Below are 14,434 nucleotides of genomic sequence, written 5' to 3' on the forward strand. Positions count from 1 at the left end.
TGCAGTATCCATGGTTGAGCCCTTTATTGCTCACTGCTTCTCTTGCTGACCCTGGAGTTTGAGGGTACATCTTTCTCCTGGATTCGAGCCCTTGTGGTCTGTAGAATAAGAATGTGGTCTGCCATATCAGTAAACAAAAGATGTTGTGGCCATCAAGCCATCAGTCATTTACAGCCGCACCTGCCCACCCCCAACCCCCCACGGAGAGCCCTGAGGAAACTTGGGATGGAAACAAAGAGGATGCTAGCTTTAGATAGCTGAGGTGCATATCAAAGGAATGATTTCAGTGAGCCCAGACTCTTGCATCTTCCTGTACGTAGAAAAGCACTAAATTCATTAACTTGAGATGTCTGGTTTTATTTAATTAATAGTAATCTTTTGATGTACCAGGTTTTTGTTGCAAAACTCCTACATATCCTGGCTTCTCCCTTACCTCTTCAGAGCAGTCCCTCAGAGCTGAGAGACTGTTCCTGGGCTTAAGCCCTCAGTTTGTCTGTCACAAAAACATAATTCTCAAATTTGAGGTTGTGCTTTTCTTTTTTCTTATTTTCATTTTTTTTTTTTTTCAGTTGACACCTCTTTGCATTTGAAGCTCTTCAGGCTGTGTGCAGGATCTATTTTAAAGTTTCATTGTTTCTGGTTAAAGCCTTGCTCTGTATGCGAGTACTCTTTTGACACTTCAATCTGATTCTGAGATCAGACAGTTTCAACTGAAATTGGCTGAGAAGCTGTCAGCTGAGTTCCTTCAGGTACAGGGGCTGTTTCACTGAAACTCAGTCAGTTCAGCCATCAGCCCTTCCTTTGGAATAGGAGCTGTTCCATGGGAACTAGCTGAGAAGCCTTTGGCCTGGCTCCTCCAGGACCAAGCTGTTCCCTTAGAACTGGCTGGTATTAGGCCTGCAGACACTGTGAATGCAAGCTGTTTAAATTGAGCTGTAAATTGTTTAAGCTGTTGGAAAATTATTCTTTTACTCTAGAGAAAAATCTCTGAGAAAAGGGATCCCAGTTATATAAATATTTTGAGGGCACACCCCCTCCCCCGCACTGAGACTCTAGCCAATTTTATATTTAAAAACCTTGGTTCTTCCTCATGCACATTTCTAATTAAATGGACTGACCTGACCACAGGCAATTTAGAATATCAATGGCCATTATGGGTAATTTTGAAATCCCTGAACTTAATTTTCTTAAAACCAAATTGGATTACAAAGAGCTCAAAAATCTTCAGAACTGAATGGGATGTCTATTCTGACTGGTATTTTGAGGTGATGGAATAAAATTTACGTTTTGAGTGCAGACAAGAAAATTTAAGCATAACATAGTCCCTGTCTGTATTGGGCCCTCCCTATGTGCAATGTGCACCTGATTATACATTAACCAAATTGCCTCAAAGCAGGAATGCCTGCTTGACCATAAAGATCAACATTTTCCCTTCTTCATACACCAGCAATGTAACTCCTTGAAAGACATTTTTTTAAAAATTTTTTAACATCTTTATTGGAGTATAATTGCTTTACAATGGTGTGTTAGTTTCTGCTTTATAACAAAATGAATCAGCTATACATATACATATGTCCCCATATCTCCTCCCTCTTGCGTCTCCCTCCCAACCTCCCTGTCCCACCCCTTTAGGTGGTCACAAAGCACAGAGCTGGTCTTCCCATGTGATGCAGCTGCTTCCCACTAGCTATCTATTTTACATTTAGTAGTATATATAAGTCCATGCCACTCTCTCACTTCGTCCCAGCTTACCTTCCCCCTCCCCATATCCTCAAGTCCATTCTCTATGTCTGAGTCTTTATTTCTGTCCACCCCTAGGTTCTTCAAAACCACTTTTTTTTTTTTAGATCCCATATATATGTGTTAGCATACAGTATTTTTCTCTTTATGACTTACTTCACTCTGCATGACAGACTCTAGGTCCATCCACCTCATTACAAATAGCTGAATTTTGTTTCTTTTTATGGCTGAGTAATATTCCATTGTATATATGTGACACATCTTCTTTATCCATTCATCTCTTGATGGACACTTAGGTTGCTTCCATGTCCTGGCTATTGTAAATAGCACTGCAATGAACATTGTGGTACATGACTCTTTGAATTACAGTTTTCTCAGGGTATATGCCCAGTAGTGGGATTGCTGGGTCATATGGTAGTTCTATTTGTAGTTTTTGAAGGAACCTGCATACTGTTCTCCACAGTGGCTGTATCAATTTACATTCCCACCAACAGTGCAAGAGGGTTCCCTTTTCTCCACACCCTCTCCAGCATTTATTGTTTCTAGATTTTTTGATGATGGACATTCTACTGGTGTGAGGTGATACCCCACTGTAGTTTTGATTTGCATTTCTCTAATGATTAGTGATGTTGAGCATCCTTTCATGTGTTTGTTGGCAATCAGTATATCTTCTTTGGAGAAATGTCTATTTAGGTCTTCTACCCATTTTTGGATTGGGTTGTTTGGTTTCTTGATATTGAGCTTCATGAGCTGCTTGTAAATTTTGGTGATTAATCCTTTGTCAGTTGCTTCATTTGCAAATATTTCCTCCCATTCTGAGGGTTCTTTTCATCTTGTTTATGGTTTCCTTTGCTGTGCAAAAGCTTTTAAGATTCATTAGGTCCCATTTATTTTTGTTTCTATTTCCATTTCTCTAAGAGGTGGGTCAAAAAGGATCTTGCTGTGATTTATGTCATAGAGTGTTCTACCTATGTTTTCCTCTAAGAGTTTTATAGTGTATGGCCTTACATTTAGGCCTTTAATCTATTTTGAGTTTATTTTTGAGTATGGTGTTAGGGAGTGTTCTAATTTCATAGTTTTACATGTAGCTGTCCAGTTTTCCCAGCACCACTTATTGAAGAGGCTGTCTTTTCTCCACTGTATATTCTTGCCTCCTTTATCAAAGATAAGGTGACCATATGTGCATGGGTTTATCTCTGGGCTTTCTATCCTGTTCCATTGATCTACATTTCTGTTTTTGTGCCAGTACCATACTGTCTTGATTACTGTAGCTTTGTAGTATAGTCTGAAGTCAGGGAGTCTGATTCCTCCAGCTCCATTTTTCTTTCTCAAGATTGCTTTGGCTATTCGGGGTCTTTTGTGTTTCCATACAAATTGTGAAATTTTTTGTTCTAGTTCTGTGAAAAATGCCAGTGGTAGTTTGATAGGGATTGCATTGAATCTGTAGATTGTTTTGGCAGTACAGTCATTTTCACAATGTTCATTCTTCCAATCCAAGAACATGGTATATCTCTCCATCTGTTTGTATCATCTTTAATTTCTTTCATCAGTGTCTTATAATTTTCTGCATACAGGTCTTTTGTCTCCTTAGGTAGGTTTATTCCTAGGTATTTTATTGTTTTTGTTGCAGTGGTAAATGGGAGTGTTTCCTTAATTTCTCTTTCAGATTTTTCATCATTAGTGTATAGGAATGCAAGAGATTTCTGTGCATTAATTTTGTATCCTGCAACTTTACCAAATTCATTGATTAGCTCTAGTAGTTTTCTGGTAGCATCTTTAGGATTCTCTATGAATAGTGTCGTGTCATCTGCAAACAGTGACAGCTTTACTTCTTTTTTTCCGATTTGGATTCCCTTATTTCCTTTTCTTCTCTGATTGCTGTGGCTAAAACTTCCAAAACTATGTTGAATAATAGTGGTGAGAGTGGGCAACCTTGTCTTGTTTCTGATCTTAGTGGAAATGGTGTCAGTTTTTGGACTATATATCTTTGGTGAACTTTACATAAAACATCAGTGTGCCATTTTGATGTATGATCCTTTGTTTTGAGAATGTATATAACTGTGCCTTTGACTCCTAAACAAGTGGAACAGTCCTCAAAAGGAACAGTCCTTTCCCTTTCTGAAAGACTGTCCCCTGGGTTAAAATCCTCAGGTTGGCTTGAATAAAGTTCTCTATTTCTCCTTAAGATCAACTGTTGATTAATTTTTCATCCATAGTGACTTCCTAACATTATCAGGAGTCTACAATTGCCTCTCTGCAAAATAAGATTGTAAGATTAACTGAGGCAAATGAATGATTTAAAAAGATAAAATGGCTCCTGAAGCCTCAAACTCTTCTTTGGCTTCTTCATCTCAGCCTTTGCCTCTGATGCCGTCTTGTCTCCCTCCCTCACTCATGCCCAGACTCTGCCCCAGGCACCGTTTTCCTCCTTCCCTTCAAAGCCACCTACACCTCCTCTATACCCTCAATTTATTCATATGAATTCTCTTACCAAATACCCTTTTCCTCTGAAACTCTCCCCATACCCTTTTTCTCTGAACTTATCAGAGCCAGTCCCTTTAAAACTAAGCCTTCTGAGGATGCAAAGCCTTTATTTTTTATATTTCCTGAACTAAAGCTGAACTGTGAGCCATAGTCAAAGATTTTCCCAAAGTAACCAAAGATCCTCACAGGTTTGGTAAGTAATTTAATATAGTCATTCAAACTTATAAACCTGGTTTTTCTAACGTATACCTACTAGTTCATATGCTTGTCGGTGAACGCCAGGCCCAGCATTAGATGAAAACTCCTAATTGGGAAAATCCTAAGTTCCCTCTGATGGAGAAAATTTTCACACATTGAGGTATGGAGAAGTCATCTCGGCTTATACATTGTTCAGCTTGAACTTTGTGTGAACTAAAACAGCCTGTCAAACACACACAACACATCTGCTTTTTTTTTTTTTTTTCAATTTAAGAAAATGTAATGGGATGTGGAGAATATAGTAGTAGTTGGAGGGGGGAGGGCTGCTAGCTTGCCCTTTTTACAATGTGTACAACTGCATTAAGATTTTATAACAAGAGTGGCATTTATGCTTCTTAAAACTACCTTCTATAGTGGAGTATAATACAGAAAAAAAGACACTTCAACAAGAGAAATATGGAATGAATCATAAATCCACTTGATGACAAAGGAAATCAAAATGCTTAAGGAAAACACAACTACATCAAATACTACCATGCACTAAAATTAATCTGACAAACTATGTACACTTCTAGTAATTTTTTTCAAACAATGGTAAAAGATGTGAAACTCTAATTCAATAGGAACAGATCAATCTCTATTTTGCCTGAGTTTCAAACTTTCTGACAGCATCAACTATTCCACTATATTAGAAACAGCAAGCAGTCTTATGTACTGCATCCATACATCATGGACTTTCTTGCAATAAAATGTTTTTGTGTTTTTAACTTATCGTAAACAAACTCACAATCAGGAGGGGGAAAAAAAAACAACACTTTTTCCAACTCCCACGTTCTGAATGGGGTTTTAGATAAAGAATCAATGTTTGCCAAAGAGAACAAGAATCTCTGTAAGCATTAAAGCTTCGATGATATAGAAGCCCTTTGTATACATCCCAGTCTTTATCACCAGGTTATTTTATTTTAGATGACCTACACTATGGCTCAGAAATATGTTAACTTTTAACAGGACTCATGACCTAACTCACTAATTACTTCTATCTGTTTAGTCACTTGTACAGTCCATGTTTTCATCTTGGCTTCAACCAAGTCTTATAATTTTGTTGTTTTATTTTTACAGCAGTATTGAATGTCCTATAAGTACCTCTCCCAGTTCTATCTGGAAGCCTGTATTAGAGAACAAGCAACAACAAACTTACTGACTACATACCCCAGGCTTCTCCAATAATACTTAAACCCCTCAGCCAAAAATGTCTTTTTATGGCAGGTCTGGCCTGGGGAGATGGTGATGGACCTGTTCTCTAACAGTCCTATCAAAGCAAGGCCCTAAGGGACAAAAGACATAAGGAAAGTCAAGTTAATTATTCTTACATCTGTCCACTCCCTCTTGGGTCATCAACGCTCAGGTTCTACAGGCACACTCAATAACCTAAGGTGTCAAAGGGAGTTCCCATGAGAACTAGCCCAACAGTTATCTGCCTTACTTGCCCGTAACTGACTAGGCTCTCCAGGTAATTATAAATGCAATAGTATTCTTAAGACACAAGAACTTCCTCTTTGACTCAGAAGAGTAAGGAAACATGTACAATATAAGTGTGTAAAGCAATAAATTCTAATCAATGTTGCAAAAAATGCTGTTATTGTAACACCAACCAGCTCAAACTAACTTTCTTAAAACATTTTTTTAGGATAGGCTGGCTAACATTCAAAAATTGCCCATATAAGTTCTTAGCTTACATTCTATTTAAACATTTCTAGAGCAAGTAGTAACTAGAATAGACAAAAAACAGACAATATATCTGGACCTAAACCTAAATGTGAAATTGGGCCCACAGGCACACTCTTAACCATTTTTCAAAAAAAATATGTTTAAACGGCTTTACCATGCAGAGCTATGGCTTCCCGGAAGGGTTGCAAATCAGTCTCTACAGATGAGCTAGTTTCCGTTGAAGTAGCTCGGTTAGGGGACACTACAGTCAGTCTTGGGGGAGCTCTAGAGTTTCGCGGTGGAGGAACTTTTCCACACAGGAAGCTGATCAAATCTTCTCTACGAATAGTTCTTCTGCGCTTTTTAATCCAAGCCAACACATCTTTATTGCGTCGCTGATAGCCAATCTGAATTCCAATATCAAAACTTCGCTGATGGGTATCCACGCTTTCTTTGTAAAGGTTGGTGACGGCAGTGGCTGCATTTTGGAAGGGAACCCAAAGAGAAAGTCCTGGCTGCTGACACACTCGGTCTTTGTAGAGCTGGGCCACGGCGGTGGCCGAGTTCTGGAAGAGGTGCCACAGCTTCTGCTGCTTGTGCTCGGTTTGTGCGGCGGCCGCCGCCTCCTCCTGCAGCTCAGGGGGCAACTGCTCGTCCTGCTCGGCCTCGGCCAGGCACTGCCGCTCCCACTTGGAGAACCAGTGCTCGGGCCCGTGCTCCTGGATCTCGGCCTCGTCCTCCTCCTTCCGCTCCTCCATCCTCCGCGGCCTCCCGCGGCCTCGCAGCCGCCGCGGCCGCGTCCTGCTCAGGCGTGGCCCCCGCGGGAGCGTCGTCGTCGAGCGGCCCGGCGGCGGGGCCCAGCGGCCTGCGGCGGCTGCTCGCGGCTGCCCAGGCCTCCTGCACCCCAACGGCCTGTGAGCCCCGCCCCGCGGCCCCGCGCTGCCCGGGACGACCCCCGACCCGGTCCTCCCCACCCCCGGCCCCTGCCGAAGTGCGCTGCGGACCGGATGAACACCGCCGCCTCTCGCCTCGCCGGCCTGAGCACGTCTACCGCCCCGCCATGGCGCCGCGGCCTCCCTAGGGCCACCGCCGACAGCTCCGCGTAGCCCTGCTGGCGCCGCCGAGCCCACCCCGAACACTGAGAAACGTAGTCGTCGCTGACGCCGTCGTCGACACCTCTGCGGTTGCTGGTCCCCGCCCACACGCTGACGGGGAAGCACCGCCCACTCGGCCCCGGCTCCCCTGCCCGGTTGGGGCGCGCCGGATCCGAGGGCTTCTATTGGTCCAATCCGACCGGTTCCGCTTGCCGGCCTCTAAACGCAGCGCCGTGATTGGCTCATCGGCGTGTCCGCCTGACGTAACCAAAGAGCAAGGGGAAGGGAGTGAAAGGAAGGGTGAAGACGGGGAAGGAGGGGGAGGAGCTGACAGTGGTTGCATCCGAGGCAACCTAAGGCGGCGGGGGGAGGGGGGGGTGAGCACAACACATCTGCTTTAACCATTAAAGAATGTCTGTTTTGAAGATAAGGATAAAAAAACTCCCTTCTTATCACATCCATATTAACACGCCCTCAAAGAAAAGGTTCACTTCCCAGACACCAGGGTCCTGTTGTCTCACTCTCTATATACTAAACCTGTCTCTTTTGGACACTTGAAGAATATACCCCTGTCGTGTTTGATGTATGTTCTTTGCTCTGATAAGGTACATGACTATGCTAAAAACCGTGCTTCAACTGAGCAGTTTCTTAGAGTTATCTGAGAGGCTGTCTCCTGGGCTACAGTCCTCAGTTTGGCAAATAAAACTCTTTTCTATTCCTATTACAGATTGTTATTGATTATTTCCATCAACACCTAAGAGTAGAACATGGAGACCAACCTGCTAACTTACATATGATCAAGCTTGGGCAATTGCTAGGTGACTTTTTCAAAACCTGTTGATTGGAACAAAATTCAGGCTTTTACATGAAAACCTGATGAATCTGCTCATGACTATTACAATCGACTTCAGATTATTTTTAAAGAAAATTCTGATCTTCTTTGAGAGGTTGATTCCACTCAGATAGCGTTAAACTTTATATTTATTAATGGGCTGAACCAGGACCATTCCCTTCTAGTAAAAAGAACCAGGATGGGATGGGAAACTAGAGTTTTCCACTCCAGAGTCTAGTGAATCTGGCAAACCAGCTGTCTCTCACTCTAAATGAGTCACCTCAATGAAAAACCACTGAAATTCTTAATCTTCAACTCCAGCAAATGAAGGTCCCTAAATGAAACCAAAACCCTCCCAGTTTGCCACAAAGAGCTATTGTCACAAAGAGCCAGGATGTCAGAAAAAAGACTGTTACAAATTTAAGCATTTTAGGCACCTTCTGCCCTCTAACCAGTCTTTCCAATGTCCTCTGAATTCTCAACAATGGGGCTAGGGGGGACTACAGGGGCTCTTCCTAATCTTCCCACTTAATAGAATTGGAGAAACATTTCTCCAGATTGGGGATGAATCTCTTCCAGTCCTAACTGACAATGGAACCACAATCTTGGTACTCAGTGCCACTACTACAAAGCAGTCCCTGCCTTGGAGTACTAAAACAGTTCAAACAGTGGGATCTCTAATGAACCCCAAGAGCTTCCTATCTCTGAACCTATTCCCTTTTGTTTAGGCCCTTTGAGAGATACACACCCTTTTCTCCTTAGTTCCTCTGCCCTTATCCATTTATTAGGTCAAGACTTCTTAAAGAAGTATGCATGGCAGAGTTTCTTTATCCCAAAGGGGGGAAATAATTCTAGATTTGACAATAGTCATCAAAGTAACCAATCATGTAAATTAAATCACCCTTTGACATCTTTAATTGCTTCAGCTCTGACAGTCCTAGAGCTGATTCTGAAAACTCTGATTATTTGTCCCTATTGAATCAGCTACCACCCTCCTATGGACAAAATCTCCACCTGATATTGGCAAAATTTACAGCATGCCTCCCATCACAATTCAGATAAGTCCCTCAAAACCTCTTCCCAGAATTAATCAATACCCTATAAGTAAAGAAGCCCTTCAAGGCATGAAGCCCATAATAGAAGATTACAGGTCTCAAGACACCATTATCCCTGTACTAATCTTTCTAATACTTCTATTTAACCTGTGAGAAAACCTAAGGACCCAGGATGGAGGTTCATCCAGTACCTCCAAGTAATAAACAACACTGTTATCCCTCGACCCCCTGTTGTTCCTAACCCTCATATGTTACAAACATCCATTCTCACTGGAAGTGAATTCTTTACTGTAATTGATTTATGCAGTGCATTCTCTAGTATTCCAGTTGACCAAGCCAGCCAATAACTTTTGCCTTCACTTGGGAAGAAAAACAATTCACTTGGACACTAATGCCTCAGGTTTAACTGATTCCTTATTTCTCAAATCCTGAAGGCTGATCTGGATGATATAAATTACCCTAGAGGTTCTATTTTGTTGCAATATGTGGATGATTTGCTTCTTTGTTCTACTTCTCAAGCCTCCTCATAGGAAGACAGCATCCACTTGCTAAAGCTTTTAGCCTCAAAGGGACATAAAATTACCAAAGAAAAACTGCAGTTTGTCCAAACCCAGGTTTAGGGCATCTGATATCAGAACAAGAACTACACCTATATCCAGGTAAACTTTATAGTGTCCTAAGTTTCCCAAAACCCCAAACTAAACACCATCTGTGACTATTTCTTGGGTTAGTTGGTTATGCTGAAGTGAGATCCCAAATTTCTCTCTTATGGCCAAACCTCTGTATGTTTTATTCAAGGATAACAACCCCAGCGAAATTTAATGGGAAAAATCAGATGACGTAGCTTTTAAGGCCTTAAAGGAGAGTTTGAAGAACCCACCTGCCCTGGGGCATCCCAATTATCAGATTCCCTTTTTCCTTTTTGTATATGAAAAAGGAAATATCCTTGGGGTACTCATCCCATAACACAGGGACCACCACTGACCCATAGGGTATTATAGCCAGCAACTGGACCCTGTAATATGGGGATACCTGCCTTGCCTTAGAGTCATTAGGCCCCAGCTCTTTCAGTTAAAACCACTGAGAGAGACAGGAGAAGATGGCAGAAGAGTAGGACACGGAGATCACCTTCCTCCCCACAGATACATCAGAAATACATCTACACGTGGAACAGCTCCTACAGAACACCTACTGAACGCTGGCAGAAGACCTCAGACCTCCCAAAAGACAAGAAACTCTCCACGTACCTCGGTAGGGCAAAAGAAAAAACAGAAAAAAGAATAGGGACGGGACCTGCATCAGTGGGAGGGAGCTGTGAAGGAGGAAAGGTTTCCACACACTAGAAGCCCCTTCGCAGGCGGAGACTGCGGGGGACGGAGGGGGTAACCTTCAGAGCCACGGAGGAGAGCGCAGCAACAGGGGTGCGGAGGGCCAAGCGGAGAGATTCCTGCACAGAGGATCGGTGCCGACCAGCACTCACCAGCCCGAGAAGCTAGTCTGCTCACCTGCCAGGACGGGCGACGGCTGGAAGCTGAGGCTCGGGCTTTGGAGCTTGGATCCCAGGGAGAAGACTAAGGTTGGCGGCGTGAACACAGACTGAAGGGGGCTAGTGCGCCACGGCTAGCTGGGAGAGAGTCCGGGAAAAAGTCTGGACCTGCCGAAGAGACAATACACTTTTTCTTGCCTCTTTGTTTCCCGGTGTGCGAGGAGAGGGGATTAAGAGCGCTGCTTAAAGGAGCTCCAGAGACAGGCGCGAGCCGCGGCTATCAGCGTGGACCCCAGAGACGGGCATGAGACGATAAGGCTGCTGCAGCAGCCACCAAGAAGCCTGTGTGCGAGCACAGGTCACTATCCCCACCTCCCCTCCCGGGAGCCTGTGCAGCCCGCCACTGCCAGGGTCCCGGGATCCAGGGACAACTTCTCTGGGAGAACGCACGGCACGCCTCAGGCTGGTGCAACAGCACACTGGCTTCTGCCGCCGCAGGCTCGCCCCGCATCCGTACCCCTCCCTCCCCCCGGGCTGAGTGAGCCAGAGCCCCCGAATCAGCAGCTCCTTTAACCCTGTCCTGTCTGAGCGAAGAACAGACGCCCTCAGGCGACCTACACACAGAGGCGGGGCCAAATCCAAAGCTGAACCCCGGCAGGTGTTCGAACAGAGAAGAGAAAGGGAAATTTCTCCCAGCAGCCTCAGAAGCAGTGGATTAAAACTCCACAGTCAACTTGATGTACCCTGCATCTGTGGAATACCTGAATAGCCAACAAATCATCCCAAATTGAGAAGGTGGACTTTGGGAGCAAGATATATTATTTTTCCCCTTTTCCTCTTTTTGTGAGTGTATATGTGCGTGGTTCTCTGCGATATTTTGTCTGTACAGCTTTGCTTTCACTATTTGTCCTAGGGTATTGTCCGTCCATATTTTTTTTCTTTACTTTGAAAAATTTTTTCCTTAATAATTGCTTTTTATTTTAATAACTTTATTTTATTTTATCTTACTTTATTTTAGTTTATCCTCTTTCTTTCTTCCTTTCTTTCTATTTTTTCTCCCTTTTATTCTGAGCCATGTGGAGGACAGTCTCTTGGTGCTCCAGCCAGGCGTCAGGGCTGTGCCACTGAGGTGGGAGAGCCAAACGCAGGACACTGGTCCAGAAGAGACCTCCCATCTCCATGTAATATCAAACAGTGAAAATCTCCCAGAGATCTCCATCTCAACACCAACACCCAGCTTCACTCAACGACCAGCAAGCTCCAGTGCTGGACACCCTATGCCAAACAACTAGCAAGACAGGAACACAGCCCCATCCATTAGCAGAGAGGCTGCCTAAAATCATAGTAAGGCCAGACACCCCACAACACACCACCACACGTGGACCTACCCACTAGAAAAACAAGATCCAGCCTCATCCACCAGAACACAGGCACTAGTCCCCTCCACCAGGAAACCTACACAACTCACTGAACCAACCTTAGCCACTGAGGACAGACACCAAAAACAACAGGAACTATGAACCTGCAGCCTGCGAAAAGGAGACCCCAAACACAGTAAGATAAGCAAAATGAAAAGACAGAAAAACACACAGCAGATGAAGGAGCACCGTAAAAACCCACCACACCTAAAAAATGAAGAGGAAACAGGCAGTCTACCTGAAAAAGAATAATGATAGTAAAGATGATCCAAAATCTTGGAAATAGAATAGAAAAATGCAAGAAACATTTAACAAGGACCTAGAAGAACTAAAGAGGAAACAAGCAATGATGAACAACACAATAAATGAAATTAAAAACACTCTAAAAGGGATCAATAGCAGAATAACTGAGGCAGAAGAACAGATAAGTGACCTGGAAGATAAAATAGTGGAAATAACGACTGCAGAGCAGAATAAAGAAAAAAGAATGAAAAGAACTGAGGACAGTCTCAGAGACCTCTGGGACAATTAAACGCACCAACATTCAAATTATAGGGGTCCCATAAGAAGAAGAGAAAAAGAAAGGGACTGAGAAAATATTTGAAGAGATTATAGTTGAAAACTTCCCTAAAATGGGAAAGGAAATAGTCACTCAACTCCAGGAAGCACAGAGAGTCCCATACAGGATAAATCCAAGGAGAAACATGCCAAGACACATGTTAATCAAACTATCAAAAATTATATACAAAGAAAACATATTAAAAGCAGCAAGGGAAAAACAACGAATAACACACAAGGGAATCCCCATAAGGTTAACAGCTGATCCTTCAGCAGAAACTCTGCAAGCCAGAAGGGAGGGCAGGACATATTTAAAGTGATGAAGGAGAAAAACCTACAACCAAGATTACTCTAACCAGCAAGGATCTCATTCAGATTTGATGGAGAAATTCAAACCATTACAGACAAGCAAAAGCTGAGAGAGTTCAGCACCACCAAACCTGCTTTACAACAAATGGTAAAGGAACTTCTCTAGGCAAGAAACACAAGAGAAGGAAAAGACCTACAATAACAAGCCCAAAACAATTAAGAAAATGGGAATAGGAACATACATATCGATAATTACCTTAAATGTAAATGGATTAAATGCTCCCACCAAAAGACATAGACTGGCTGAATGGATACAAAAACAAGACCCGTATATATGCTGTCTATAAGAGACCCACTTCAGACCTAGGGACACATACAGACTGAAAGTGAGGGGATGGAAAAAGATATTCCACGCAAATGGAAAACAAAAGAAAGCTGGAGTAGCAATTCTCATATCAGACAAAATAGACTTTAAAATAAAGACTATTACAAGAGACAAAGAAGGATACTACATAATGATCAAGGGATCAATCCAAGAAGAAGAGAGAACAACTGTAAATATTTATGCACCCAACATAGGAGCACCTCAATACATAAGGCAAATACTAACAGCCATAAAAGGGGAAATCGACAGTAACACATTCATAGTAGGGGACTTCAACACCCCACTTTCACCAATGGACAGATCATCCAAAATGAAAATAAATAAGGCAACACAAGCTTTAAATGATACATTAAACAAGATGGACTTAATTGATATTTATACGACATTCCATCCAAAAACTACAGAATACACATTTTTCTCAAGTGCTCATGGAACATTCTCCAGGACAGATCATATCTTGGGTCACAAATCAAGCCTTGGTAAATTTAAGAAATTTGAAATCTTATCAAGTATCTTTTTCGACCACAAAGCTATGAGACTAGAAATCAATTACAGGAAAAGATCTGTAAAAAAATACAAACACATGGAGGCTAAACAATACACTGCTTAATAACGAAGTGATCACTGAAGAAATCAAAGAGGAAATCAAAAAATTCCTAGAAACAAATGACAATGGAGACATGACGACCCAAAACCTATGGGATGCAGCAAAAGCAGTTCTAAGAGGGATGTTTATAGCAATACAATCCTACCTTAAAAAACAGGAAATATCTCAAATAAACAAACTAACCTTGCACCTAAGCAATTAGAGAAAGAAGAACAAAAAAACCCCAAAGTTAGCAGAAGGAAAGAAATCATAAAGATCAGATCAGAAATAAATGAAAAAGAAATGAAGGAAACAATAGCAAAGATCAATAAAACTAAAAGCTGGTTCTTTGAGAAGATAAACAAAATTGATAAACCATTAGCCAGACTCATGAAGAAAAAAAGGAAGAAGACTCAAATCAATAGAATTAGAAATAAAAAGGGAGAAGTAACAACTGACACTGCAGAAATACAAAGGATCATGAGAGATTACTACAAGCAACTATATGCCAATAAAATGGACTACCTGGAAGAAACAGACAAATTCTTAGAAATGCACAACCTGCCGAGACTGAACCAGGAA

At 42.4% G+C, this 14,434-nt stretch overlaps 1 protein-coding gene and 1 pseudogene across 1 annotated transcript in view; both read right to left on the minus strand.

Annotated features, from left to right (window-relative positions):
* LOC149749006 (bile acid-CoA:amino acid N-acyltransferase-like) overlaps nucleotides 1–14,434 on the minus strand; it is a 34,376-nt gene that overhangs the window by 13,644 nt on the left and 6,298 nt on the right. Inside the window, 1 exon segment of the mRNA XM_089912641.1 lies at nucleotides 7,104–7,334. Coding sequence (XP_089768767.1) covers nucleotides 7,104–7,334 — 231 coding nt within the window.
* LOC111188016 (HUWE1-associated protein modifying stress responses 1 pseudogene) lies at nucleotides 1,470–6,902 on the minus strand (annotated as a pseudogene).

The sequence above is a fragment of the Delphinapterus leucas genome, chromosome 6, assembly GCF_059928025.1.
Source record: "Delphinapterus leucas isolate spDelLeu-1000000601 "Yukka" chromosome 6, BTC_Dleu_Yukka2, whole genome shotgun sequence".
Taxonomy (NCBI): Eukaryota; Metazoa; Chordata; class Mammalia; order Artiodactyla; family Monodontidae; genus Delphinapterus; species Delphinapterus leucas.